The following is a 27,863-nucleotide window of genomic DNA, read 5'->3' on the forward strand; positions in this document are numbered from 1 at the left end:
TAGTGGAGTTAGATGGTATCTCAGAGTGGTTTTCATTTGCATTTCTCTGATGATTAAAGATGAGGAGCATTTTTTCATGTGTTTGTAGACCATGCACCTGTCTTCTTCGGGGAAGCTTCTGTTCAGGTCTCTTGCCCATAGTGAAACGGGATCACTTGTTCTTTTCTTATTAATAAGTTTGAGTTCTCTGTGGATTCTGGTTATCAGACCTTTGTCGGAAACGTAACCTGCAAACATCCTCTCCCTTTCTGAGGGCTGTCTGCTTGCTTTACTTACTGTGTTCTTGGCAGTGCAGAAGCTTTTTAGTTTGATCAAGTCTCAATAATATATTTTTGGTATTGCTTCAGTTGCCCTGGGGGTCCTCCTCATAAAGTTTTCTCCCAGCCCAATTTCTTCAAGTGTTTCCCCTGCACTCTTTCCAAGAATCTTTATGGTTTCATGTCTTAGGTTTAAGTATTTTATCCAGTAAGAGTCAATTTTTGTTAGAGATGAACGATGTGGGTCCAATTTCAGTCTTCTACAAGTCACCAGCCAATTCACCCAGCACCATTTGTTAAATAGGGAGTCTTTCCCCCAATTTAAGTTTTGATAGGCTTATTGAAGATCAAATGACGATAAGTGTCTGGATTCATCTCTTGGTTCTGAATTCTGTTCCATACGTCTACCTCTCTATTTTTGTGCCAATACCATGCTGTTTTGATCATTATAGATTTATAGTATAGTCTGAGGTCTGGTAGCATGATTCCACCTGATTTGTTTTTATTTCTGAGTAATGTCTTGGCTACTTGAGTTTTTTTCTGTTTCCATATAAAATGAAGTACTAGTTTTTCCAGATCTTTAAAGTATGACAGAGGTGCTTTAATGGGGATTGCATTAAATCTGTAGATTGCTTTGGGAAGTATGGACATTTTAACAATGTTGATTATTCCCAGCCATGAGCATGGTATGTTTTTCCATTTGTTGACATCTTTGGCTATTTCTTTTCTCATAGTTTTATAGTTCTCTTTATAGAGATCTTTCACATCCTTTGTTAGGTACACTCCCAGATATTTCATTTTATTTGGCACTACTGTAAAGGGAATAGAGTTCATAACTGTTTTTTCAGCTGGACTATTGTTGTTATATACGAATGCTACTGATTTGTGAGTATCGATTTTTGTAGTCTGAGATGCTGCTGTATTCCTTGATCACTTATAAGAGTTTTGTGGTTGAGTCCCTGGAGTTTTCCAGGTATACAATCATATCATCTGCGAAAAGTGAAAGTTTGACCTCCTCTGACCCTATATATACCCTTGATTGCCTTCTCTTGCCTAATTGCAATGGCTAAGACTTGCATTACAATGTTAAAAAGCAGTTGAGATAGTGGGCAACCTTGCCTGGTTCCTAATCTTAGTGGAAATGTTTTTAGTTTTACAACATTCAATATAATATTGGCTGTAGGTTTGCTGTAGATGGCCTCTTACCAGTTTAAGAAATGTCCCTTCTATACCTATTTTCTCCTAACAAAACTGAATGCACATTCATCTCATCAGCGCATAGAACATCCTCCAAAATTGATCACATTTTAGGTCACAAGGCTAACCTCAGCAAATTTAAAAACATAGAAATTATTCCTTGTATCTTCTCAGACCATAATGGAATAAAAGTTGAACTCAGTAACAACAGGAATCTGCAAACTCACACAAAGACATGGAAACTAAATAATCTTATGCTAAATGATAGCTGGGTCATAGATGAGATTAAGAAAGAAATTACCAAATTTTTTGAGCAAAACGATAATGAAGTCAACTAGTTTTTCTTTTCTTTTTTTTCTTTTCTTTCTTTTTTTTTTTTGAAACACAGTCTCACTCTGTTGCCCTTGGTAGAGTGCTGTGGTGTCACAGCTCACAGCAACCTCGAACTCCTGGACTCAGGCGATTCTCTTGCCTCAGCCTCCCAAGTAGCTGGGACTGCAGGCGCCCATCACAACACCCAGCTATTTTTTGTTGCAATTTGGTAGGGGCCGGGTTCGAACCAGCCACCTTTGGTGTATGGGGCCAGCACCCTACACTCTGAGCCACAGGCGCCACCCTAGTTTTTCTATTTTTTGTAGAGACATGGGGGTCTCACTCTTGCTCAAGCTGGGCTGGTCTCAAACTCCTGAGCTCAAGGTTATCCTGCTTTGGCCTTCCAGAGTACTAGGATTACGTGCCTGGCCAAAAATTCTAATTCTTTGAGGTATAAAAAGTCTCACTGATTGTGTTCTTTGCAGAATTCCTGTGGATATTTTACTCTACAGATATTTTAGAGAGTGATATAATGGAATCCCCAAATTTACACATGCATATTTTACCTAATTGTTGATGAAGGTATCATTGAAAATGTTAAGTGCTAAGAAAAAGGCAATTCTATCATCTCTTTGTCTGCATGGTTGAACAGTACATAAAGAAGAATGTGTTCTTAAAACTTTTCTGTAGATTTAAACGAACTTGCTTAGTCTTATAACTCAAAGAACGTATCAGGAATTATCCATAGAACTTAAAAGTGGAAAGAGGACACATTTTTGTAGTTTGTCTTTTCTTCCAAAATGGAAAAAATCTTTTTTTTACACTTGATCTTAGCCAAAAGGCTGAGAAACAATGGAAAAAATCCTTTTTTTGTGTGGATTAAAAATATGTACTCAAAACGGCCTTTACTTCCTACAGATACATAGGCATGTAATCCTTTCTTCGATGTTTGGTAAAATTTTTTTTAGTTTTTTTGTAAAAATTATAGATAAGTATTAGGAGGCACTTTATACTATTTAGAGCTTTCCTCCTCCAAGATGTTCATGGGTATAACCACAGTATTATCATCAGTCTTGGGAAATCTGACACAGTGCTGTTATTATGCAGTATACCTTTAAATTCCTACGGTGGGCACAGTCATGTCCTATATAACTGTGTTTTCAGTAAAGACTGCAGCAGAGGATCATCATTGCATTTCTATCTACAACAGTACCCCAGGCCCCCCTCCCTCTTTTTGTTCTTTATGGCAATGACATTTTAAAAAAAAAAAAATCTAGGCCAGTGGTTTGTCTGATTGCTTCTGCATAATTAGGTTTAGGTCATACCCTTTGCTGGTATAGTGTGGGGGTGGAGACAGGAATACTTTCTGTGTCTTGAGGCAGGAAACAGATGACGTCAGCTTGTCTCGTTGGCTACACTGAGTCTGATTGTACCATTAAGGTAGTGTCTGTCAGATTTCTCCATTGTGAAGATCCCTTTCCAATTTGTGGAGAATAAGGAATCAGTAGTGCTTTCAGAATGTGTATCTTTTCCCCAATAGTTCTTCACCCAGTGGGTTTAATATCTATTGCTAACATTTGCCCAAATAATGTATTACTATTTTTATTTCTAATTTTTATAGTCATTGGCTGATCTTCTATAAAGTACAGCATTAATTACTACCCACCTGAAGGAGGAAAAATGTTTCTTCATAGTTACATTAGAATTACCCCAGGCCATTTGAATGAGACTCTCTGGGGTGGAGATGAGGCGCGGGCAACATTTTTGAAGCTCTCCAGATGACTCCAGTGTGAGGCCTGAGCTAACAACAGCTGCTCTGTTTGTTAACTGTTGAACCTGTGCCCCAATTAAATAAATCAAAATCTCAGTGGGAGCAGGTAGAAGCTCCGAAATGTGTGGTTTTATAAAAGTTATCAAGAGTTTTTTTGGCAGGAACTTTTCTTTTTCCCCATTATGTGGCCCAGGCTAACCTCTGACTCATGGGCCCAAATAATCCTCCTACATGAAGCTACAATTGTTACCACTATGCCCAGCTTAAGAGCTTTTCTGCAAGAAATGTTTGCTAGTCTGCGGCCAGGCCACTTAAATGTTGAAAAGTATATTTTCTATCAATAGCAATGGATCAGAAAAAGCATAAACACACACTATTTGTGTATGTCCCTCTTTCTATCTGTTCTTTGCTTTATTTGAAAGAGTAAATAAATTCCTTTACCTCTGGATCACCTGTCATTCCAACTCCGATATCTAATATCAGGCAATAACCTCTGTGGAATGCCACCGTGTATCTATTTTCACTCTTCTAAATCCATTTTTGCATGTTATATGTATCAGGATTAGGTTTGGCTGTGTGTTACAAGAATTGGCTTAAATGCGTTTTCCTTTTTTGTAAGAAAAGTTCAAGGATAGCTGATCCAAGGCTACTAAGTGGTTCTGCCATAACATCCAGGGCAGAAACTGCTTTGCATGCCATCCCCTGGCCCAGGATGACTACTCAAGCTCCAGCCATTGGGCCTGATTATAACTAGTAAGAAGGATAAAAAATTACCAGGTACAGTGGCTGGGGTGGGAGGATCACTTGAGCCTAAGCGTTCAATTCTAGCCTAGGCAATGTGGGGAGACCTGTCTCAAAGCAAAGAAAAAATTGGCAGCATCCTGATTTTAAGAATACTGCCTAAGGATAACTTTGCACACTTCCAGCGCATCATAATAGCCAGAACTTAACACCTGACAGGTGTCCAGTTTCTCTTAAAAGAAGAGATATCTCGGGGCGGGGAGGGGTGCCCATTAATACAGAATCTATTACTAAAGGAGAATAAATGTTAGGGACAGCCAACATGTCCCTAACAGTACTTCCTGTTAAAGGGACTTCCCAGAGCCTGGAAGGGAAGAGATAAGCTTTTAAGTTCTCTCAAAAATTAGGGGAGAATCTGAATTCTGGAGGAGAAAATTCCATGCTCCAGACTCCCATTCCTACAGGTTATCTTCACTTACTTAAAAGAGGAAACACCGTTATTCATAGAATCGTATTGTGTCTCTGAATACCACCTAGAGTAAATTCTACTTTGGAATAGCTATCAGGAATTATCTGGCATAATGTTTAAGGCAACAGTTGGTTAGCAAGTTTTGTTTTAGTACGTAAGGGGTACTATGAGTACTAAAGGGGTCTGTGAGTACTTCCCTGGAAATACTTTACTATCAATTTTTACCTTCACCATCTATTTTTAGACTGTTCTTTTTCTAAACTCAAATCACTAATACTTAAGTGTATACCTGGTAGTCACCACTTTCTGAAATACAAATAAACTATTGTTCTTAAAGGCAAGTTAAATTTATCAAAGCTTTATCAAATTCGTTGCTTATCATTGCTTCTTACATTCTTTTTGGCTTCACTTTTTTTGTTGTTTGGGATTCACTGAGGGTATAAAGCATTAGATTACACTGATTGCATTTGTTAAAGTCCTTCTTATAATTATGACCTGTGATGAAAAGGTGTGCCATACACCATGATTGGCTTTACTTTTCTTGCTGAAGAACAATACATTAGGTTTGTGAGGGTCTATGTTTTATTTTGTTGTTTTTTGTTTGTGATTTTTGGCCAGAACTGGGCTTGAACCCGCCACCTCCAGCATATGGGACCAGAGCCCTACCCCTTTGAGCCACAGGTGGCCCCCAAGGGGGTCTATGTTGTTGTTGTTGTTGTTGTTGTTTTTCTAGAAACTGGGTTAGAGAATTAAAGATTGGCAGGTATGTTCTCTGGGCACTTTTAAGATACTCATCCACAGCATTCTGATATCCACACTTGCTAATAAGAAGCTTGCTATAACCTTAGAAGCTATCACATGTGTTTATCCTTCATATCCTAGAAGTAAAAGGTGAATCACTTGTTTATTTTTTAAAATCTTTTATTTTAAATATATAGTGCCTGCCCCAAGAAGATTTTTAAAATTATTTATTTGAGACAGACTCTCACTCTGTCACCCTGGGTTAGAGTGCTGCAGTGTCAGCCTGGCTCATAGCAACCTCAAACTCCTGGGCTCAAGTGATCCTCCTGCCTCAGCTTTCCAAGTAGCTGGGACTACAGGCACCCACCACAATGCCTGGCTAATTTTCTATTTTTTCATAGAGATGGGGTTGGTCTCTTACTTAGGCTGGTCTCAAACTCCAGAGCTCAAGGGATCCTCTTGCCTCAGCCTCCCAGAGAGCTAGGATTACAGGCATGAGCCACCATGCCTGTCCCCAAGAAGTAGATTTTAGTGATTAAATGTTTCAAAGAAACAGACTGTATTACTTTCTCCTCTTCTTTTAGAAATACTTCATTTCTTGGCCAGGCATGGTGGCTCACACCTATAATCCTAGCTTTCTGGGATGCTGAGGCGGAAGAATCGCTTGAGACTGGGGGTTTGATGTCAACCCGAACCAAGATCAAGACTCTGTCTCCACAAAGAAATGCAAAATTAGTGTGGTGGCATATGCCTGTAGTCACAGCTACTTGGGGGGCTGAGGCATAAGAATCACATGAGCCCAGGAGTTTGAGGTTACAGTCAGCTAGGATGATATCACTGCACCCTAATCTGGACAACAGAGTGAGACTCTGTCTCAAAAAGGAAAAAAAGGGAATTTATTTCTCTATTTATGTTTCTCATTGCTGCTTTGTTACATGAAGGAAGGATGGTCTGTCTTGTCTTTGGATAAATTCCTTGCCTCTGTTCTATTCCAGAACTTTGCCTATGAGTTCCCCTGCAATATTCTTTTCCCCAGAACCTGCCAGGTTGATTATGCCATAGAGCCAAAGAGTTGGTTCTTCCAGTAGACAAATGTCTCTCATTCCTGCCTGGCAGCTGGCACATGTGGTACTTACTTGGCAAACTTCGCGTTTACTCCAACAGTGGGGTGAGGGAATTGGCAGCCAGTGCAGCAGAGCGCTGGAATTGGCATGGCGTGCCGCCTCAGCTGGATGGCTTTGGCAGCTGGTGGTGGAGGGGCAGAAGCAAGCCCAAAGGCTGTTACTGAAAGCCTCTTCAGAGTCTTCCCAGAAGTCTCCAGAATGAAAGCGTAACGTTAAAATTGTCAACTTTCTGCTAATGGAAGGGGCAAGAGAGATAAACACATTTTTTAGCTCTTAGCTAGTTTAAAGTATTCTTTAAGAAATAAAATATTTTATGAGCTGAAAGGGATTTTTAGATGAGATGATTGTTCCTCAAGGTTTAGTCCTCCTTAAGATTTCTCATTTTGGGTAAGCTCTTTTGTCAGCAATTTCCAAGTAGATAACTCACTGCATAAGTTTATTACCTCTAAGAAGCCTTTGGTTAGTTACGGGGATAAACTTTTTTTGCCTTTTTTTTTTTTTTAAGTCTTCAATCTTCTGTTCAGATCATGGAGTTGAGTACACTTAGTTTCACTTCCAGATCAAACTCCCATTTAAAAACAAAACAAAACACATCAGAAATATCTCTTTTATAGACCAGAGGGAGACTCTGGCATCCTTCCAGGTTCCAGGAGGCCAGTCTTGCTAGCTGGCACACATGTCTCCATGCCTTTGTGATGTCTTAGATTTTGCTCCCCACAGAGTAAATACACTTAACCTTACTGTTTGCTCATACTTCCATCTCTTCACAAGAAATGATTGGGAATTACTCATTGGCAGACTTCAGCAGTTATGCAAACTTTCAGTTGAGCAGCTTTGTTCTTGTTATTTTTCAAACAGAGTCTGCCAAGAAGTCCAAAGGAAGTTTTGCCAATAGGCATCTGGCAGAAATCCACTGGGAAGCAGCTTGTGTCCTGTGAATGTCCCCCCGCCCCCCAAAGAATGTATCAAGAGAAGGATTTAGGAAGAAGGGTTCAGGACAGTGCAAACTGATCATTAACTTCAATGCAAGGAATGTGCAAAAAGAAAGTGTAGTGCTAATGGGTTTTTTTAAGCTAGGTCTCAGGGACTTAAATTCACAGGTCAAAGAGGCTTATCATAACCTTTGTTCTGGCTGCTTAGTTTTGCAATTAAAAATTACCTGCTTATCTGGAGTATTTGAATCTTTAAAACATGGCTTCTGATGCAAAATACTATATAAGAATGAATTGTACCAGATATCCAGTTTAATGATTGTCTAGTAGATGGGATGTTTTTTGTTTGTTTTTCTTTCTTTTTTTTTTGGAGACAGAGTCTTACTATGTCGCCCTCCGTGTAGTGCCATGGTGTCATGTCATAGCTCACAGCAACCTGAAACTCTTGGGCTTAAGCAATTCTCTTGCCTCACTCTCCCAAGTAGCTGGGATTACAGGTGCCTGCCACAACGCCTGGCTGTTTTTTGTCGAGGTTGTTGTTATTGTTTAGCTGGCCCAGGCTGGCTTGGAATCCATCAGCCTCCGTGTTTGTGGCTGGCACCGTAACCACTGTGCTATGGGCACCGAGCCTGTTTGTTTTTCTTTGAGACAGGGTCTTGCTTTGTTTCCTGGCTGGTGTGTAGTGGCATTGTCATAGCTCCCTGCAATCTCAAACTCCTGGGCTCAAGTTACCCTCCTGCCTCAGCCTCCTGAGAAGTTTGGATTACAAGCATGTGTTATCATACCATCTAACTTCTAGTTTTTTATAGAGAGAGGATCTCTCACTGTTGGCTCAGGCTGGTCTTGAACTCCTGGCCTCAAGTGGTCCCACAGCTCAGCCTAATGTGCTAGGATTACAGGCATGAGCCACCATGTCCACCCCAGTAGACAGGATGTCTATATGGTCTGTTTTATATTCCCAGAGGAAAATCTCCCTGAAGAGTAATTTATGGTCAGAGAGATGCTTGGTGGACGTGCAGGTAGAGCAAAGGGAATTGGGTGATGTTGAAAAATGTCTTCACCAAGCTTCAGTCATCTTGAGTCAACTTTTGTTGAGACACCAGTGCCAAGAGAACGCATCACTGTCCATCAGTCTGGGGCATCATCTTCTGATCAGAAAAACACTTTCCGAGTTAGTTTGCTTCTAAGTCTGCCTTTTCTATTTGATATTTTCTGTTGCTTCTCTTCATCCCAGTATGGGACATTTTTTAATTCACACATTGATGTTAGTCTCATGTATTTGATCTCTCTCTGCTGTATTTTGGCCCTTCTCCAATGACCACCATTCCTTTTCCAAAGCTTTAGACAGTATTTCTCTTAAGCTTTTAAATCTTCACATTGAATTTGTTACCTGTTATCCTTCCCTCCACCTCCCACCAACAAAAAAAACCCGTAAACAGCCTTTCATCACTGTCAGAAAGATCGCTTCGCTCATTTCTCACAGGAGCAGCCTTGGGTGTCTTCCAGGATAAGACACATGGTCAGGCTACACTTTGACTCTGAGGATGCTGCTGCTGCTGCTGCTATATTAGCATCCTCTGTGGATCTTTAAGAGTGGCTTCTTAGGATCAGTACCAGAAAAAGCCATTTGCACTAAACAAATGGGCAGGTTTTTTGTTACAGTTAAGGTAAATCATACATGTGATTTAAAAAAAATAGCTGCTAGGAAGCCTAAAGCCAAATTTATATAATAGCATTTTTGGCTTGACCTTATCTTTACTATTCAGGTCTCTATGCTCTTATTTCTTCATCTCCTTTGTTTTATTTTTCTAGATTGTGTATATTTTGTAAGGAGCATAAAATTCTTTTTGGAACAAGGCCCAGGAAATATGTAATTATGAAGTCATGACCAAATACTATGTGGTAAATCTGGGCAAGTTACACCTTCGATACAGCTTTGCCGTTAAAAAGGTTTTTATTACCAACAAACCAAAAAAAAAAAGCACATTGTTCAGAAGAATATGATATGGATGTTCTTGGTGAGATAAAGCATTTAGATCCCATCCTTAGGTTAAACTTAACCTTTTTTTCTTCAATTATCAGGTTTTGTTTTTGTTTGTTTTTTTTTCTCCCCGAGAGAGGCTCACGCTGTCACCCAGGCTAGAATGCTGAAGTATCAGCCTAGCTCACAGCAACCTCACACTCCTGGGTTCAAGTGATTCTCCTGCCTCAGCCTCCAGAGGACCTGGAACTACAGGTGCTGCCACAAAGCCTGGCTAATTTTTCTGTTTTATTTTTAATTTATTTTTTGAGACAGCTGTGGCATCATAGCTCACAGCAACCTTAAACTTTTTGGGCTCAAGCAATTCTCTTGCCTCACCCTCCGGAGCAGCTGGGACTACAGGTGCTCACCACAACAGCCAGCTATTTTTAGAGATGGGGGTCTCACTCTAACTCAGCCTCGTCTCAAACTCGAGAGTTTAGGCAGTCCGCCTGTCTCAGCCTTCCAGAGTGCTGAGATTACAAGTGTGAGCCACTGTGCCCAGCCTTTTCTGTTTTACTTTTATAGAAGAGATGGGATCTCGTTCTTGCTCAAGTTGGTCTAAAACTTCTGAGCTCAAGGGATCCTCCCACTTTGGCCTCCCAGAGTGCTAGAATTATAGGCGTGAGCTACCACGCCTGGCCTCATGGTTACAGTCTTGACGTAAAGACAGAATGACAAAAGAGTGCTAACATCACAGTTTATGATCAATGTTGGCATTAATTTAGTTGGTCTCTCCAGTTTTAAAATAGGAAAGACCTTAGAAAAAGAAATGGCATATAGTAATCACCTGACACACTGCTGGCTGTGAGTTACAGTGCTTTCCAAAGAAGGGCATGCTTCTTCTGACTTGGAAATGGTGAAGAATAAAATAATTTGATTTGGTGTCCTTTGCTGTTTATCGTTTTGGCCAAGCTATGCTGGACAAGCCCTGTCACAAATATCAGAGTTAATAGTTTAGTGGAGAAGTAAGTCCTTTTCTGGTGTATATTTTGTAAAACTACTGTAGAGTTACAGGGAGGACTTCATTCTGCTGACCACTAGATTAATACTTGCAGTATATTACATTGTCCTAGAAAACATAGGGAATTCCAGAGCACTAAGTTGTGAAGAATGTGGCACAAATTTGTTAATAGTACATCTATTTATACAGATAATGAAGAAATAAAATCCATTGATTAGAGCTGGGCAGGTCAAGAATATTCCCTAGAGTTGAATCTTAGGTTAACTCTTCTGTGAATTTAAAAAGTACTCGGTAGTTGGGCGGCGCCTGTGGCTCAGCGGGTAGGGCGCCGGTCCCACATGCCGGAGGTGGCGGGTTCAAACCCAGCCCTGGCCAAATTAAAAAAAAAAAGTACTCGGTAGAGAGTAAAGATAAAGAGACATAGAAAGAACAATTTCAATTATTTTCATTTGTAGAAAACTAGCTTTGTGGTCTAGAGTCATGTGTTGTTTCATTTTCCATAAATGTGAAAGGCATAGTTTGTACTAAAATTACTTCTTTCTGTAAAAAATGTATTGACCTTAAAATAAATTTATTACCGGGCGGCGCCTGTGGCTCAGTCGGTAAGGCGCCGGCCCCATATACCGAAGGTGGCAGGTTCAAACCCGGCCGAACTGCAACCAAAAAATAGCCGGGCGTTGTGGCGGGCGCCTGTAGTCCCAGCTACTCGGGAGGCTGAGGCAAGAGAATCGCTTAAGCCCAGGAGCTGGAGGTTGCTGTGAGCTGTGTGAGGCCACGGCACTCTACCGAGGGCCATAAAGTGAGACTCTGTCTCTACAATAAAAAAAAAAAAAAAAAAAAAAATAAATTTATTACCACGATCACTTGGAAATATCTGTCAATGTTAAATGTCCGTGCTCTTTGTCCCATAAGTTCTATTACATAAATTCTCAGAAGTATTTGTATAAGGGCCCAAAGACTTTTGCTTAAAGATTTGATTATATCATTACATGAATTAGTGAAAGATGGGAAAAAGAAGTTTCTGGAAATCTTTTAAAGCACTCTTAGATATAGCAAAATAATTAACTGTCAGGTAAAGATAAAGGAATTGAAACTCTCACATTGCAAAGTGTGTGAAACCCTCATGTGGTGGGTTTGTGCAGAGCAGATAACAAACCTCTCGCTTTCAGCTCTTTGTTCTGGTAGAGCATTATTCATCTGTAATCATTCCTATTCCTCAAATTAAAACTCTTAATGGAGGCTCAGTGCCTATAGGCCACATGCACCGGGGCTGGTAGGTTGAACCCAGCCCAAGCCTGCTAAACAACAATGACAACTACATCAAAAAATAGCCAGGTTTTGTGACAGGCACCTGTAGCCCCAGCTACTTGGGGAGGCTGAGGCAAGAGAATCACTTAAGCCTGAGAGTTTGAGGTTGCTGTGAGCTGTGATGCCACAGCACTCTGCCTAGGGTGACATAGTAAGACTCTGTCTCAAAAAAAAAAAAAAAAAATTGTTAATGGATTATCTCTGGATTCCCCTTTTAAGCAAGTTGATGATCAAAGTTTTAAACTTTTGCCAACTACACATAAGAAATTTCTTTTGACTCGCAGGAAGTCGTACCAAGGCCAATCAAGGAAATTGTGACAGGACCAGGGAAGGCAGTCCCTCCTCAAATGAGGTCTGTGGAGCATTTTTCGTTAGAGATCTATGTGTATTTTTGGGAGCTCTGGGTATATTTCAAAACATATCTGTACCTGTTGAAAGAAGGGTATGTACTGTCTTTGTGAATGTGGCTTAAGAGATGGAGAAGCCTGGCCTTGAATCCTCATTCCACCACCAGTGTGTGACTGAGGGCGAATGACTTCACTTCTCCATCTGTTTTCTGTCCTCTAAAATGAGAACCTGTTGTGAAGTGCAAAGGAAGTCATGAACAGCTCACACAGAGAAAGCTCACAAACTAATGTTGCCACAGGGTTGCTGTATACCCCCATACCCCTCATCAGAATTACTTTTCTGTCAGCCTGAATTTTTACTTCAATGTGCTTTTTACCCATCTCCACTACTCTGTGAAAAAACAAAGGCAACATTCAAATGTCATACCGTCTTAATTGGAGTTCTGCAGACTGAGCAGGAGCCTTTTTGTATGGTAATCTGACTTAATTTTTAATGTTCAGGCCCTTTGACTCAGCAGTTTTACTTTAAGAATGTATGTAATGAGGTATTTGCATAGGGAACAAAATTTGTTAACAAAGGTTTAATTGAAGCATTTCATGAATTTGTTGAGAATTGTAAACTATACACACAGACTATTGGGTGAGACGATCAGCTATGGTGTGTCTACTTGAGAGAATATTGTGTTGGTAGAATGAGGTAGGGCCATATGAATGATACAGGAAGATATCCAAGGTGTGTTATTAAGTAAAAAAGCAATTGTTGTATTACTTGTATTGTGCTCCTGTTTTTTTTTTTTTTTTTTAAGCTTTAATTGGGGTCTCCAACCTACAGCCTATGGGTTGCATGCAGATTATTTGAAGGCTGTTTTGCTTATCTGTAGGTGTTGGATATTGCAAAAAGTTATCTATGGACCCCTTTTTTCTCATCAGCTTCCATTAGAGTTTGTATTTACTGTGTACCTTAAGACAACTCCTGTTTTTCCTATGTGAGGCAGAAAAGCAAAAAGGTTGGGCACCCCCTGCTAGTAACATTCCCCCCTCTCCCCCCCCCCCCCCCATTAAACATGTCTGCTAACCTTTTCTAGTTTTCCATGTCTTTCTTTCACTGGGTAATTATCGTTATTCCTGAACATTTGGCTTGAAAGAAATAATTAATAAAACTATTTGGGAATGGCACTTTAGGTGATTATTATAATTTAGGTAATTAGTTGATTGTCCACTTATAAGTTACGTGGTCGGTGTAAATTTTTCTGATTGACTTTGGTAATTTTTAGATATACTTTTGATATTTGCAGATTAGCACTCTGCTGCACTTTAATTTTTATCCTGTCTTAGGTATCATTTGCATCATTTCTCATTTCTTTCCATTTTATTGACAAATAGGCAAAGGTTATTCCTTATATTCAAAGAACTAACCTTTTTGGCCAGGTGCAGTGGCTCATGCCTGTAATCCTAGCACTCTGGAAGGCTGACAGGGTGGGTGGATTGCTTGAGCTCAGGAGTTTCAGACCAACATGAGCAAGAGTGAGGCCTGTCTCTTAAAATAATAATAATAATAACTAGCCCTTTTGTTATTTCTAGAGTGGTTTGTTTACTAAGTTTTTTTAAAGTTTTCTTCAGTGGAAATAAAGTCTTAAAAATTATTAAAATAAAAAAATTTAGGTCAACAATTAACTGAATCTTTCCTTTAAAGATTTAAGATAGTAGTAACGCGGTTTTTCTTCAAAAATTTAAATATATTGAATAGTAGTGAGAACATGGCCCACCAACTTTGAGTGGGATTGATATTTCAACTGTAAATGTCATGGGTGGGAGTCTAGAGAAAAGGAAGAAAAGACCCTCAATCAAACTTCTACCAAGCAGTCTGACTAAACTGACCTACGGAGTGGCTAACTCATCTACACATGGGGTCTTGCTGCTGGTTATTAGCATTCTGTAGATTTGTGGTGTCCAAAGCTCTGTTCTCTGCCTCTGTCTGGGTGTGTAGGAAGAAGGAACCACTAATGCCACTGGTGATGTTTGTGTTGGAACAGTGGTGATGTCATTTGGCACGCCAATATAAAGTGGCACAAAATTTGTTTCTAGACCTAGTAAAGATGTCAGAGTTTTGTGTTTTTCTTTGACCAGGATTTAAAAAAACTGCTTACAATGATCAAATTCTAAAGATTTCTTTAGGACTTTTTGGGGTTTTTTGGTTTTAAAAGATAGTCTTATTCTGTTGCCCAGGCTAGAGTTCTAGTTCTAGTTGAGTTAGCCTAACTTTCAGAAACCTCAAATTTCCTGGGTTAAAGTGATCCTCTTGCCTCAGCCTCCTGAGTAATTAGGACTACAGGCATCCAGCACAATGCCTGGCTAGTTTTTCTATTTTTGGCAGAGACAGGGTGTCACTTTTACTGAGGCAGGTCTCAAACTCCTAAGCTAAAGTGAGCCTCAGCCTCCCAGAGTGCTAAGATTATAGGTGTGAGCCACCACCCCCAGCCAGCACCCAAGACTTTCAAAAGAAAAATTTGTTAGCATGCTTTTTTTTTCTGTTTGATTGTTTTTAAGACTTTAAGAATTTGAGAAAAGTTTTAGTTTAAAAAATTAGAAATTAGGGGCTAGGCACGGATGGTGGCTCATGCCTGTAATCCTAGCACTCTGGGAGGCCAAGGTGGGTGGATTGCTTGAGTTCACAAGTTTGAAAGCAGCCTGAGCAAAAAGCAAGACCATGTCTCTACTAAAAAAACTAGAAAAACTGAGGCAAGAAGATCTCTTGAGCCCAAGAATTGGAGGTTGCTGTGATACCATGGCACTTTACCCAGGGTGACCACTTGAGACTCTTTCTCAAAAACAAAAACAGAAAAATTAGAAATTAGACAGCTGTTTTAGACTGTACGATTATGGTATAGATGATTTAACTTGAGTACTTGAAAACTGAATACATCGTATATAATAGGAATATAAGGTTCAAGAGAAGGGAAGGGAAGGGGAATATAAAGAAGGGTCAAGAGAGAGAATCCTGTTAGGTGTTTTTTACCAAGCAGTTTATTTGTAAGTTCAAGACAAAATATTTAAACTCTAGAAATACTAGCTTATTGGATGTACATAATGGTGCTTTAAAAAAATGCATACTTATTCTTTATTCAGTTGCAGCTCATCTTAAAATATTTCTTGGAATTAACTTATCCTGGGAAGTGTTTTTCTAATTATTGTTAGCTGCATAGATATGTTCACTGCTTGTGCACTTTAGAACTCTGTAAGTTCTGAACTTTAGTTCACTGGCAACATTACTGATCTTTGAGTTAGCCATTTTGAGCTCTTAAGTAAATGTCTGTTAACCCTGCAAGAATGACTTGGGAAGAAGTGAAGGAATGAGGTACACAGATAAAAATCCTCTGTGAATGACTTGTGAAGAGTTAGCTCTTCAAAGTTTTCCAGGTTGTTTATGTGTAAAATGCAAGGGGAACGGCCCAGTATGGGCTCACGCCTATAAACCTAGCACTCTGGGAGGCTGAGGCTGAGGATCACTTGAGCTCAGGAGTTTGAGACCAGTCTGAGCAAGAGCAAGACCCCATCTTTACTGAAAATAGAAAAACTAGCTGGGCATAGTGGCACACATCTGTAGTCCCAGCTATTTTGGAGACTGAAGCAAGAGGATTGCTTAAGCCTGGAATTTGATGTTACTGTGAGCATCAATGATGCCATGGCACTCCAGGCAGAGCAACAGAGTGAGACTGTCTCTCAAAAAAAAAGCAATGGGAAGGCAGAGATGGAAAAAATAAAGAATTCTGAGAAAGTACCTTATGGCATTTTACCACTATAGTGAGTTAGTTTTCTCCTAATCTTGTCCTATGCTTGGGTGTGTTAAGTATTGAATGATAGATCTCTCATGATTTAGTCATATATAATCAGGGTCAGGAGTGTTTCTGTGGCAGACTTGTTCACTATGTTTTTAAGAACTGAAACCTACATAGTTAAAGTATGGAGCTAATGTCCTTGAATGCTATTGTATTTGTTCATGTGTAGCCTAGAATTTCATCAGTAATCTACCTTGTATATAGTGGTATGAAGATCTTAATTTTCAATGTGATTTCATCCCTTTATTCTAATACATTTAAATTGTATAATTTCTTTCTTTCTCTTTCTTTCTTTCTTTTTGTTGTTGTTGTTGTTGTTGTTGTTGTTGTTGAGACAGCCTGTTCTCTGAGCAGCGTGCAATGGTGTCATAGCTCATTGCAACCAGACTTGGGCTGTAGGCATCTTGCTGGCTCAGCCTCCGGAGGCCACTGGGATTACAAGTGCTCTCCCTGGCACCCAGCTAGGCTTTTCATTTTTTTTAAAGAGTCGAGGTCTCACTCTTGCTCAGACAAGTCTCAAACTCCTGAGCTCAAGCAGTTCTCCCAGCTCAGCCTCCCCCATTGCTGGGATTACAGGCATGAGCCACTGTGCCCGGCTCTGTATGTCTTTTAAAAAGTCTATAACTCCTTGACATTTTAGTTTATGAAAACTGTGGAGAAAAGTGAAATTTTAAATACCAACATTTCCAGGATGATTAATACAAGATCTTCTTGTCAACTTAATGTAGTAGTTTTTTCCTTAAACTTTCCTAGTATTCTTAACTGTAATGAGAATGTGACCATCCCAAAGTTAACGATAACAAAAGCCTGATTTGTAAAGATTATGACAAGGGTTGAAAGGGGGGTGGGGAAGACCTGATCTGTAGAAAATAAGCACACGTGTTCTGACTTTCTTTTCTAACAGCAATCAGAAACAGAGACTGTTCATCTGTTTATCCCAGCCCTATCAGTTGGTGCCATTATCGGCAAACAGGGCCAGCACATCAAACAGCTTTCTCGCTTTGCAGGAGCTTCAATTAAGGTACTGTTCCTGCCAATTGCGGCTCTCTTGATTCTTTGGGTAAATTACAGGATCTTCTTGCCACTTCATAATTTGAATTGAATGTCATACATAAAAATATGACAGAAAACCCCAAATAGTAGATTAAACCAGGTACATTATCTCTCCAGGAAAAGCAATCCAGGGAAGTAATCCAAGGCTGGCTAGTAGTTCTGCCCCGCCAAGTGCTCCAATAGTCAAGTGGTTGTCCAGCCAGTAGAAGAGGAGGATACAACAAAGACCCCTTTTCCTAGGGAAGTTTCCCGTTACCTGCACAGGGATAATTCCATCTGTGTTCCATTGCTCAGAACTTGGCTAGGTGAAGCTGAAGGAGCAACAGGGACATATATTCTGTGTGTGATCTGCTGAACATTTTATTACTACAGAAGGTAGGGTAACAAATTTCAGAGGACAGCAAATGGAGTCTGCCATAATAGATAATTACGTATTCTGAAAGCTTCTGTATTTTGGTGTGCTGACCCAATGTAATATTGTATTAAACATTTGGGTCTTTTTTTTAATTTGTGTTTTTGGTAAGAAAGCTGCCAAAACTTGTTATATTGATACCTTTCTTCAGGAAAACATTAGTCTTTCAAGGGTTTTGTTTTGATTTATAAACTTTATTCAGAAAGATTTATGTAAAGGAACATAGTATACTTTTTTTTTAAATCATAGCTGTGTACATTGACATGATCATGGGGCATCATTCACTAGCTTCACAGAGCGTTTGACACACTTTTATCACACTGGTTAACATAGCCTTCCTGGCCTTCTCTCAGTTACTGTGCTAAGACACTTACATTTACCAAGTTTCACCATATATCCCATAAATACAACTTCTGGATATTTATCCAAGAGAAATGAAAAGTTAGATTAACACAAAAACCCTGCACTCAAGTGTTTATAGCAACGTCATTGACACCTGTCCCCAAATAAGAAGAAACCAGATACTCAACTGGTGAATAAAGTGTGGTCCATCTTTACAATAAATATTCAACAATAAAAAGGAACCAACTACTGAAATGTTGTATTATTATTATTATTATTATTTGAGACAGTCTCATTATGTTACCCTCAGTAGAGTGCTGTGGCATCACAGCTCACAACAACTTCTAACCCTTGGGCTTAAGTGATTCTCACCTCAGTCTCTCAAGTAGCTGGGACTACAGGTGCCTACCCCAATACCTGCTGTTTTTTTCTTGCCGTTGTCATTGTTGCTTAGCTAGCCTGGACCAGGTTTGAACCTGCTGGCCTAGGTATGTGTGGCTGGTGCCCTAACCACTGAGCTACGGGCACCACCTCTCATGTATGTTTTGTTTTGTTAGAGACAGTCTCACTGTCACCCTGGGTAGAGTGCCATGGCGTCATAGCTCACAGCAACCTGGAACTCTTGGGCTTGAGTGATTCTCTTGCCTCAGCCTCCCAAGTAGCTGGGACTACAGGTGCCCACCAAAATACCCAACTAGTTTTTGGTTGTAGTTGTCCTTGTTGTTTGGCAGGCTCAGGCTGCATTTGAACCCACCAGCTCCAGTGTATGTGGCTAGCGCCCTAGCCACTGAGCTACAGGCGCCAACTGCCTCTCATGTATTATTCTAAGAGAAAGAAGTCAGAGGCCACGTACTGCATGATCCCATTTATATGATAATTTTTCAAAAGGCAGACATACAGGGATTAAGAACAAATCAGCGGGTGCGGTGCCTGTAGCTCAGTGGTTGGGGCACTGGCCACACACACTGGGGCTAGACAACAATAACAAAAAGCCGGACGTTTGTGGCAGATGCCTGTAGTCCCAGCTATTTGGGAGGCTGAGGCAAGAGAATTGCTTGAACCCAAGAGTTTGAGGTTGCTGTGAGCTGTGACAACACAGCACTCTACCAAGGGTGACATAGTTGGACTCTGTATCAAAGAAAAAGAACAAATCAGTGGTTGCTAGGAGTTGGAGGTGAAAAGGGGTTGAATGTGAGGCAACATGAGGAAATTTGCAAAACTGTATTTGGGTTGGGGTTGTTTTTATATAACTGTCACTTCAGAGAGTTGGACATCAAGAATACATTGTACTGCATGTAAACTAATAAAACTAATAAAAATTGAAACACACAGAAATACCCCTCATACCCTCTTGCAGCAAAGGTAACAAAATACGTGAACACAAAATCCAGCCAAAATAAATAAATGAGTAGAGGAAAAGACATGGTAAAAGAGCACATAGTGAACCAGCTTTTGTCCTAATGGTTCCTCCTTAATGAATTAAAAATAAATCTTTGAGCTCAGTGCCTGTAGTTCAGCAGCTAGGGCGCCAGCCACATACACTTGAGCTGGCAGTTTCGAATCCAGCCTGCGTCTGCCAAACAACAATGACAACTACAGCCAAAAATAAAAATAGCCGGGCATTGTGGTAGGCACCTGTAGTCCCAGCTACGTGGGAGGCTGAGGCAAGAGAATCGCTTAAGCACAAGAGTTTGAGGTTTCTGTGAGCTGTGATGCCATGGCACTCTACCCAGGGCAACAGCTTGAGACTGTGTAAAAAAAAAAATAAATAAATAAAAAATAAATAAATCTTTGACACATACTTATGCACACAAAAGAATCTGTTACACAGATCTGTTTTAGACAGATTGCAATGAATATTTCATTAATGGATATTAGGCTGGGTGTGGTGGCTCACTCATGTAAGCCTAGCAGTCTAGGAGGCTGAGATGGGCTGATTGCTTGAGCCCAGGTGGTTTACAAAAAGTCTGAAACATGCACTTCTGAAAGATCTACCACCATTCTTTTTTTTTTTTTTTTTTTTTTAGAGACAGAGTCTCACTTTATCATCCTCGGTAGAGTGCCATGGTGTCACAGCTCACAGCAACCTCCAACTCCTGGACTTCGGCGATTCTCTTGCCTCAGCCTCCCGAGTAGCTGGGACTATAGGCACCCACCACAACGCCTGGCTATCTGGCCAGGGTCAGATACCCTTGGTATATGGGGCCAGGGCCCTACTCACTGAGCCATAGGCACCGCCCAGTACCGCCATTCTTAATATTTGAATGTAGCTTTATGTTTATATAAACTTACATACATACACACACACATTATTAGGTATATAATATTTAGTATCAGAAGCCATAATCATTTGTGTTAACTTATTTGACATTTAGATTATTCCTAATTTGGGCAGCACCTGTGGCTCAAGGAGTAGGGCGCCAGCCCCATATGCTGGAGGTGGCAGGTTCAAACCTGGCCCTAGCCAAAAACTGCAACAACAACAAAAATAGATTATTCCTAATTTAGCTAACATACAGTGCAGTGATAAATAAAATTCTTTCAGCAAAATTATTATAGGCTATTGTATTTTTTGACATATGTTTAAGGAAGTGTAGAATCTAAGGGCATATGTTTTCAGTCTTTTGAGAAGATTACAGCAATACTTATACACTTATACAGTGTATGAGTGCCGTTATCTGCAGCCCTTCATCACCAATATTGACAAATGTATATATATATATTTTTTAATAGAAACATGGGAAGACATCTAGGGTAACCATATCAAGTTTTGACAGTGACCATCTTGAATGGTGGAATTTGGAGATGATTTTTGTTGTATTTTTGTTTACTGATATACAATAACAGTGTGTTTAAGTAGGAAGTAATTTGCTTTTTGCACAGCAAATATCTAACATTTTTTTTTGTTTGTTTTAAAACAACTCCTGCCAGCTAGGTCCCAAAATCCTTTCTTACTGTGAATCTGGGGAAATGTTGGCCTCCTCTTCCTTCAACAGTTTCTGTACCATTTCTCCTGCTCAATTAATGTTAGTCTATTTTATGTGTTATTCTGAGGGAGTTTACTGATAGTCTTATACTTGTGAACTTAGCAAAAAATGTGTAACAACTTAAGAAATCAATAGTTTTCTTTCTAAATTCTTTATTTCTGTTCTCATGTCAGACAGGTAAATGAGACAGCACTGTAACAAGGTCTGAGGGAGACACGTCTCAGTTATCCCACTTAGGTGTCACAAAAGGTTCATTCTTAATTCTGTGAAAGGGATTCAGCAATCTAAAGTGCCCTTTCCTGTGAAAGTAGAAGAGATGTCATGTTGAACAGTAGCTTCAAAACTCAGGGTGCAGTTTCCTAGACTGTCTGTTGCAAACATAGGCAGCCAAGGGTGTTCTAGATGGAAGTGTGCCAGGGACCCACCATGGTCCTGCTGCTGTAGTGAACATGAGCATTAGAGGGAGATTCAGCTATCTCTGAGCTGTGGCATACGGTAGAGCCAGGCACAGTGCAAGAACACAGGACATAGCTAGAACCCTAACTGATTAACCCACATTAATCGCTGCTTCTCCATAATTTTCCTTCCAGAAGGCTTTTACTTCTGTACATCAGTCAGTTTGTGCAAGTGTCAAGCTGGTTGACCTAAAGTTTCTGACACCTGAAAGTATCATAACCTATTGTTGATGGGTTTGTTGTAGATAGCTCCGGCTGAAGCACCAGATGCTAAAGTGAGAATGGTGATTATCACTGGACCACCAGAGGCTCAGTTCAAGGTATGTACTCTAGAGTGCGTGCATAGCTAACAAATGGATAGAAGAATGATAATGGCTTCTTTTTAGGAACTTCATAAAATGGTTTCTCCCTTAAATGTGTCTAATACTCAGTAGAATCAAGGAGAATTCATATCTAGCAGCAGAGTAGAGCCATATAAAAAATTACATTTCAAAAATAAACCCAAAGCCTTTAAGTTTGAAATTTCTTTGTGGTTTTTGTTGGGATAACTTGTCTCCCAAAGGTGAACTTGCTCAAAGCCCTGTTATTGTATGTGAAGGAAACTTGAAGCCTGAAATTTATTAACCTGCTATATTAGTATGTCTTAGAAACTTGTTCCCAGATTTCCACCCCCGTCCTTAAGGTGCCCAAACCTTGAATTAAAAGCCCTCTTTTCTACCTACTCTTGGATTAACTGTTAGTCCTTGCCCACAGATCGTTGTAATCCTAGGGGTAGAAGAGGCAGAGCTCCCGTAGAAGTTGTCCTTTGTGAATCTGTGTGCATATTTATTGGGGGTTGAGGTCTTTGGGGGTGGAATGCCTCACACTAAGAGATGATGCGGGAGAGTAATGAAGACCAGAGACTTGGCAGCTATGCTGCTGGCTCAAATCCCAGCTCTGTCATTTACCAAGTGACCTAGGGCAAGTTACTCATCTGTAAAATAGGGATAGGAGTACCTACATCCTAGGGTGGTTGTAAGGTTTAGACAATATATAAAATGCTTAGAATTGTGCCTAACACATAAGAAGCACAAAATTAGTATGCTAGTGGTATTCAGCAGACTCTGGGTAAATCAGATTGAGACCATTTCAAATCCACAGATACATGAGCTGGGGTCTCACTATGTTGGCCAGGCTGGCTTTGACCTCCTGGGCTCAAGCAATTCTCCTCAGCCTCTCACATAGTTGGAACTTTAGGCAGGCACCACCACACCTGGCACAAATACATTCCTTTGAGTGTATGATTTCTCCCATAAAATTTAGTATGAGTATCTTGTTTTAGATAAAAAACAACTATAACCCATTATCTTGGATCTACCTACCATTTAGCAGCTGTGACGATTATTTAACCTCAAGCCTTAGTTTTCTTAGCTCTAAAATGTGCCTACATTTCCCCCACCCACACCCTTTTTTAAAACCATCGCTTTTTTTGATTTCTTTTCTTCGGACCATTTTTTTTTTCCACTAAAAATCCCAAGTTGCTTTCACTTCATTTATAGGAAGAATTGAAACAAAGGAGGAACTTTGAGATGTGGGTACAGTTGGCGAGGCTCACAACCAGGTGAAGAAAGTTACTCCCTAATGGCAGCTTTGTGGTCCAGGCAGTTTAAATCATAACTCCCAATATTGGAAAGTGCTTCCTGTCCTGAAACTTCAGAGTCAATCATTTTTAGTTTGTAATCATAAAAATAAATACAAACATGAATTATTCCATGTTTCTCCTTGGTGCTGAGCATCTCCTCTTATAACTGGAATAACTGTCTTTCAACTCCTGTGATGCCTGTATGATGGAAAATTCAAAATTGTTTCCCTATATCCTCTAATACTTATCTCACAGTTATCTTAAAACATTTAAGAGAAGCTATAATGGTTAAATCGCATTTATGTGATCGGTGATAAGAATGTTTATGTGAAAGATACAAGGAATAGTAAACTTCCTAACCATTATTTTTTCATGTGAGTTCAAGAGCTTGTGTTTTGGAGGGTAGTGTATATCCCTAGAGTCCTTTTGATCGTGTTCTGATAAATTTTGGGCTGGGCGCAGTGGCTCATGCCTGTAATCTTAGCACTCTGGGAGCCTGAGGTGGGAGGCCTGAGCAAGCATGAAACCCAGCTCTACTAAAAATAGAACAAATTAGTCAGTCATGGTCATGGTGGTGGATGCCTGTTGTCCCAGCTATTGGGGAGGCTGAGGTGGTAGGATCTCTTAAACCCAGAAGTTTGAGGTTGCTGTGAGCCAGGCTGGTGCGATGGCACTGTAGCTTGGGACAACAGAATGAGACTCCTTTGGTGTACGCCAGAGCAAACTACTGGTTGTACGTAATAGATGTTTCTTATATATAACTTCTAGTTATATACAGTAGGTTCTATGAATTTTATGAAATGTACTTTATGAAATATAGATGTAGCACTACAGAGGGCTACCTATTGTGTTTCATACATGATTGACACTGATGTTCTCATGTATAGGCTCAGGGAAGAATTTATGGAAAAATTAAAGAAGAAAACTTTGTTAGTCCTAAAGAAGAAGTGAAACTTGAAGCTCACATCAGAGTGCCATCCTTTGCTGCTGGCAGAGTTATTGGAAAAGGAGGCAAAACGGCAAGTACTTCAGCAAAACCTGTGCAGTGTTATGAAAGGGAAAGCGTTGAAAGGTACTTAGGAGTTCCAAGTCCCTGAATTTTGGCTAATTTACAAAAAGCAGGACCATCTTTACCAAGGTTTGGAGAAGACTGCTTTTTGTATCCTGAGTGTTGACTGATGTCAGCTACTAGTCAAAGTAATGCATCTCTTTCTGTTAACTGGACAAAAAGCAAACAGTTTCTAGTCTGCAGCTTCTAAGTTGTTTTAAAGCTATTTACGATTTGAAGTGATTAAGAGCATACACTTTGGCATCAGACTTTCAGGATTTGAGTCTGTTTCTGCTATATGTATGTGTAACAGGGCAGACCAGTGGGTAATTCAATTTCTGTGAATGAGCCTTAGTTTTAATTATCTTTAAATGGTTATAATATTAATAATTGCATACCGTTAAGTACTCAGGAAATGGTAGTTTGAAAATTCAACTTAATGCGATTTTATTTCTCTTTCAGGTGAATGAGCTCCAGAATTTGTCAAGTGCAGAAGTTGTTGTCCCTCGTGACCAGACGCCTGATGAGAATGACCAAGTGGTTGTCAAAATAACTGGTCACTTCTATGCTTGCCAGGCAAGTGGGATCTAAAATGATAAGCTCTTTTGCATCTTTCTGAAATGAAAGTAGTTCTCACATGGGTGAAGGCGGTCCCCAGGTTACAAATGATAGGTCTGAAAGTTCTTAAGCTGAAATCATTTAAGTTGGAATAGGTGCATTTATTTAATACCTGTAATAGTCTCTGTTCATAACTGCTAGTCCAACATCAGTTGGGTGTTTGTAGCTTGGGGACTTAAGTGCAAGTTCATAAGTGCAAATTGTACATAAGTTGGACATACTCCCACCCCATACAAATATTTTAAGTTATTTGATATGTAACACTTTCAATCTCCCTTTAGCAGGTAATTCAGAGGCTAGCAAACAGACTAGTACGTAAATCTTCAAATGAATTTCTATTTGAATTGTTGAAATAGGAGTAAAATGACTTTTAGTTACTTTTGATCAGGTATAATTTTCAAAGCTCTGTCCTTTTGCAGGTTGCCCAGAGAAAAATTCAGGAGATTCTGACTCAGGTAAAACAGCATCAACAGCAGAAGGCTCTGCAGAGTGGACCCCCACAGTCACGGCGGAAGTAAAGGCTCAGGAACCAGCCCCCACAGAGGCAGATGCCAAACCAAAGACAGATTGCTTAACCAACAGATGGGCGCTGACCCCTATCCAGAATCACATGCACAAGTTTTTACCTAGCCAGTTGTTTCTGAGGACCAGGCAACTTTTGAACTCCTGTCTCTGTGAGAATGTATACTTTATGCTCTCTGAAATGTATGACACCCAGCTTTAAAAAAAAAAAGGGGGGGGGAGGGAGGGAAAGAGAAGAGCTCTGCACTTCCCTTTGTTGTAGTCTCACAGTATAACAAATATTTTAACTTTTCTTACTGTTCTCCCATAATGCCAGAAATTGACTTAATGATATTCACTAAATTTCTCAAATATAGATTGCTCCTAAGTCCAATTGGTAAAATTGGATCACAGTAATTACCACAAGAACTTAAATGTTAAGCCATTAGCATAGAAAAACTGTTCTCAGTTTTATTTTTATCTAACACTAACATGAATAACCTAAGGGAAGTGCCGAATGGTGTTGGCAGGGGTATTAAATGTGCATTTTTACTCAACTACCTCAGGTATTCAGTAATACAGTGAAAAGCAAAAATTGTTCCTTTTTTTGAAAATTTTATATACTTTATAAAGTCCAACCGTTTTTTAAAAAAATAAATTTAAAATTTAACACCTATCAGCTAACAGGCAAATAATTGAGAAAGAATTTTACTTCTGGCTGATGACAGTAAAGCTAGAAAATTAATTTCAGGTTTTTTGAGGCTTTTGACACAGTTATGAGTTGAAAAATCCAATAATGTTCAAGGATGTGGAGCAGTGCCTATATTTGGAGAGCAGCAATACCATTTATTTCATTTATAGTTGGGAAAGTGTTTGGTACTAACGGAGCAAAGTGGTGGCAGGAGGATTTGGAACAGCTGGTAAACATGGCTTCAGGAGACTTCAGTTTTGTTGTTTAGCTACGTGATTGAATGCATAAATGCTTTGTGCTTTTGACTATCACTACCTAAAGAAAGTGCATCAACAAAGAGATGCAAGACTTTAAAGTGATTGGCAAAAAGCAAGCTTCAGCTTGTCATATAGGCTTGGTTTGCCAATACACTTCAGACCAGATGGTCTCCACTTTGAGCATACTCCAAAGTAATTGCTTTGTGAAGACCTATGGGACAGTTAGAGATGGTGTGACAGTGTTTAAAGGCAACAAAAGGCTACATCTCCACATGCCTGGCACTGTCATAGCCTCACTAAGCTATTTTGAAGATTTTTAAACAATGATAAATCAAAAAGAAGTCTACCTAAAATATTACATAAAGTGTAGGATTTCTGTGTACTCTGCAACCAGTTATTTGAAAATAAGTCAGAAGGTAGAGAATACAAGAAAACGGTTTTTGGCATATAATTGAATGACTGTGAAAACATCTGACCTTTGATACTGAACTTGTTTGTCCATTCCTTAACTTGATGGCATAGCCCAGTATGTACAATTGTGTGGGTGTGGGTGGTCTCCAAGGCCATGCTGCTCTCTGAATTGTTTTTGTGTTGCATTTGTTAGTAAGATGATCACAGTCATGTTAACACTGATCTGATGGGCATATCTAACCCTTAAATCAGTTTGCCTCATATTTCATGATGAATTTCTACACGGACTAAGTTTTTCTGAAGATCAGCAAGCATATCAATTAGACATTTTGAAAATGATTTGAAATGTTTTCAGAAAAACCATTTATTTTGTAGTTTTAGCCAAAAAAGCATCCTTTTTGTCACTGGATTCACTTAGTATTCATATTTTTTTCCCCATACAATGAATTAAGATTGCTAAAAAAAATCATGGACTGGCTTTCTGGTTGGATTTCAGGTAGGATATGTTTTAAGGCCAGAGTTCTTCCTCAATATTTGATTTTTTTTCAATATTTGATTTTTTAAAAATACAGATAGGTGCTGCATTTATATCTGCTGGTTTAAATTCTGTCATATTTCACTTCTAGCCTTTTAGTGTGGCAAATCATTTTACTTTTACTTAAGCATTGGTAATTTGGAGTATCTGGTACTAGCTAAGAAATAATTCTATAATTGAGTTTTATACTCACCATATATGGATCATTCCTCATCTATAATGTGCCCCAAATGCAGCTTCATTTTCCAGATACCTTGATGCAGAATAAAGTTTTTCATCATTTAGGTGCACCTTGTTTTGTATAGTATGTTTTACTTTTGGTTTGATAATACTGTGTCCATACTGATGTATCTACTGCAGTCATGCTACTTAATATGAACCCTGATAACACTGTTTTTGCACATGAACTTAGGACTACAGATTTCAAGAGTTTTTCCTAATACTTTGCTTGCGTTCTTGTTACCCTGTTTCCCCGAAAATAAGACCTACTTACAGGAAAGATAAGACATCCCCTGAAAATAAGACCTAGCGCATCTTTGGGAGCACACCTTAAAATAAGACACTTATTTTCAGGGAAACGGGGTAGTTGGACTATTCTAGAAGGTTCAGAAATCCTAGAATATCCTGCCTCTTATCACCTAAAAGAAAAAAGTAATAGAACCAGAGGCATGATATTATGGTAATTTTTAGCCATTCCATTAAACAGTTAAGATTTATATGTAAGCAAAATTAACTTATTTTGGGGGGCGGGGGGAGATAGAGTCCCACTATGTCACCCTTGGTAAAGTGCCGTGGAGTCAGCTCACAGCAACCCCAAACTCTTGGGCTTAAGTGATTCTCTTGCCTCAGCCTCCCAAGTAACTGAGACTACAGGCGCCCACCACAATGCCCAGCTATTTCTTTTTGTTGTTGT

At 39.6% G+C, this 27,863-nt stretch overlaps 1 protein-coding gene across 1 annotated transcript in view; it reads left to right on the forward strand.

The window, feature by feature from the left end:
- Positions 1-27,240, forward strand: part of IGF2BP3 (insulin like growth factor 2 mRNA binding protein 3) — a 152,002-nt gene extending 124,762 nt beyond the window's left edge. Inside the window, exons 11-15 of the mRNA XM_053553624.1 lie at positions 16,924-17,040; positions 21,514-21,588; positions 23,777-23,908; positions 24,400-24,513; positions 24,975-27,240. Of these exons, the coding sequence (XP_053409599.1) occupies positions 16,924-17,040; positions 21,514-21,588; positions 23,777-23,908; positions 24,400-24,513; positions 24,975-25,073 (537 nt within the window). The 3' untranslated portion in view covers positions 25,074-27,240. The remainder of the gene's footprint in view (positions 1-16,923; positions 17,041-21,513; positions 21,589-23,776; positions 23,909-24,399; positions 24,514-24,974) is intronic.
- Positions 27,241-27,863: the final 623 nt, after the last annotated feature.

Source organism: Nycticebus coucang, chromosome 11 (assembly GCF_027406575.1).
Source record: "Nycticebus coucang isolate mNycCou1 chromosome 11, mNycCou1.pri, whole genome shotgun sequence".
Classification (NCBI taxonomy): Eukaryota; Metazoa; Chordata; class Mammalia; order Primates; family Lorisidae; genus Nycticebus; species Nycticebus coucang.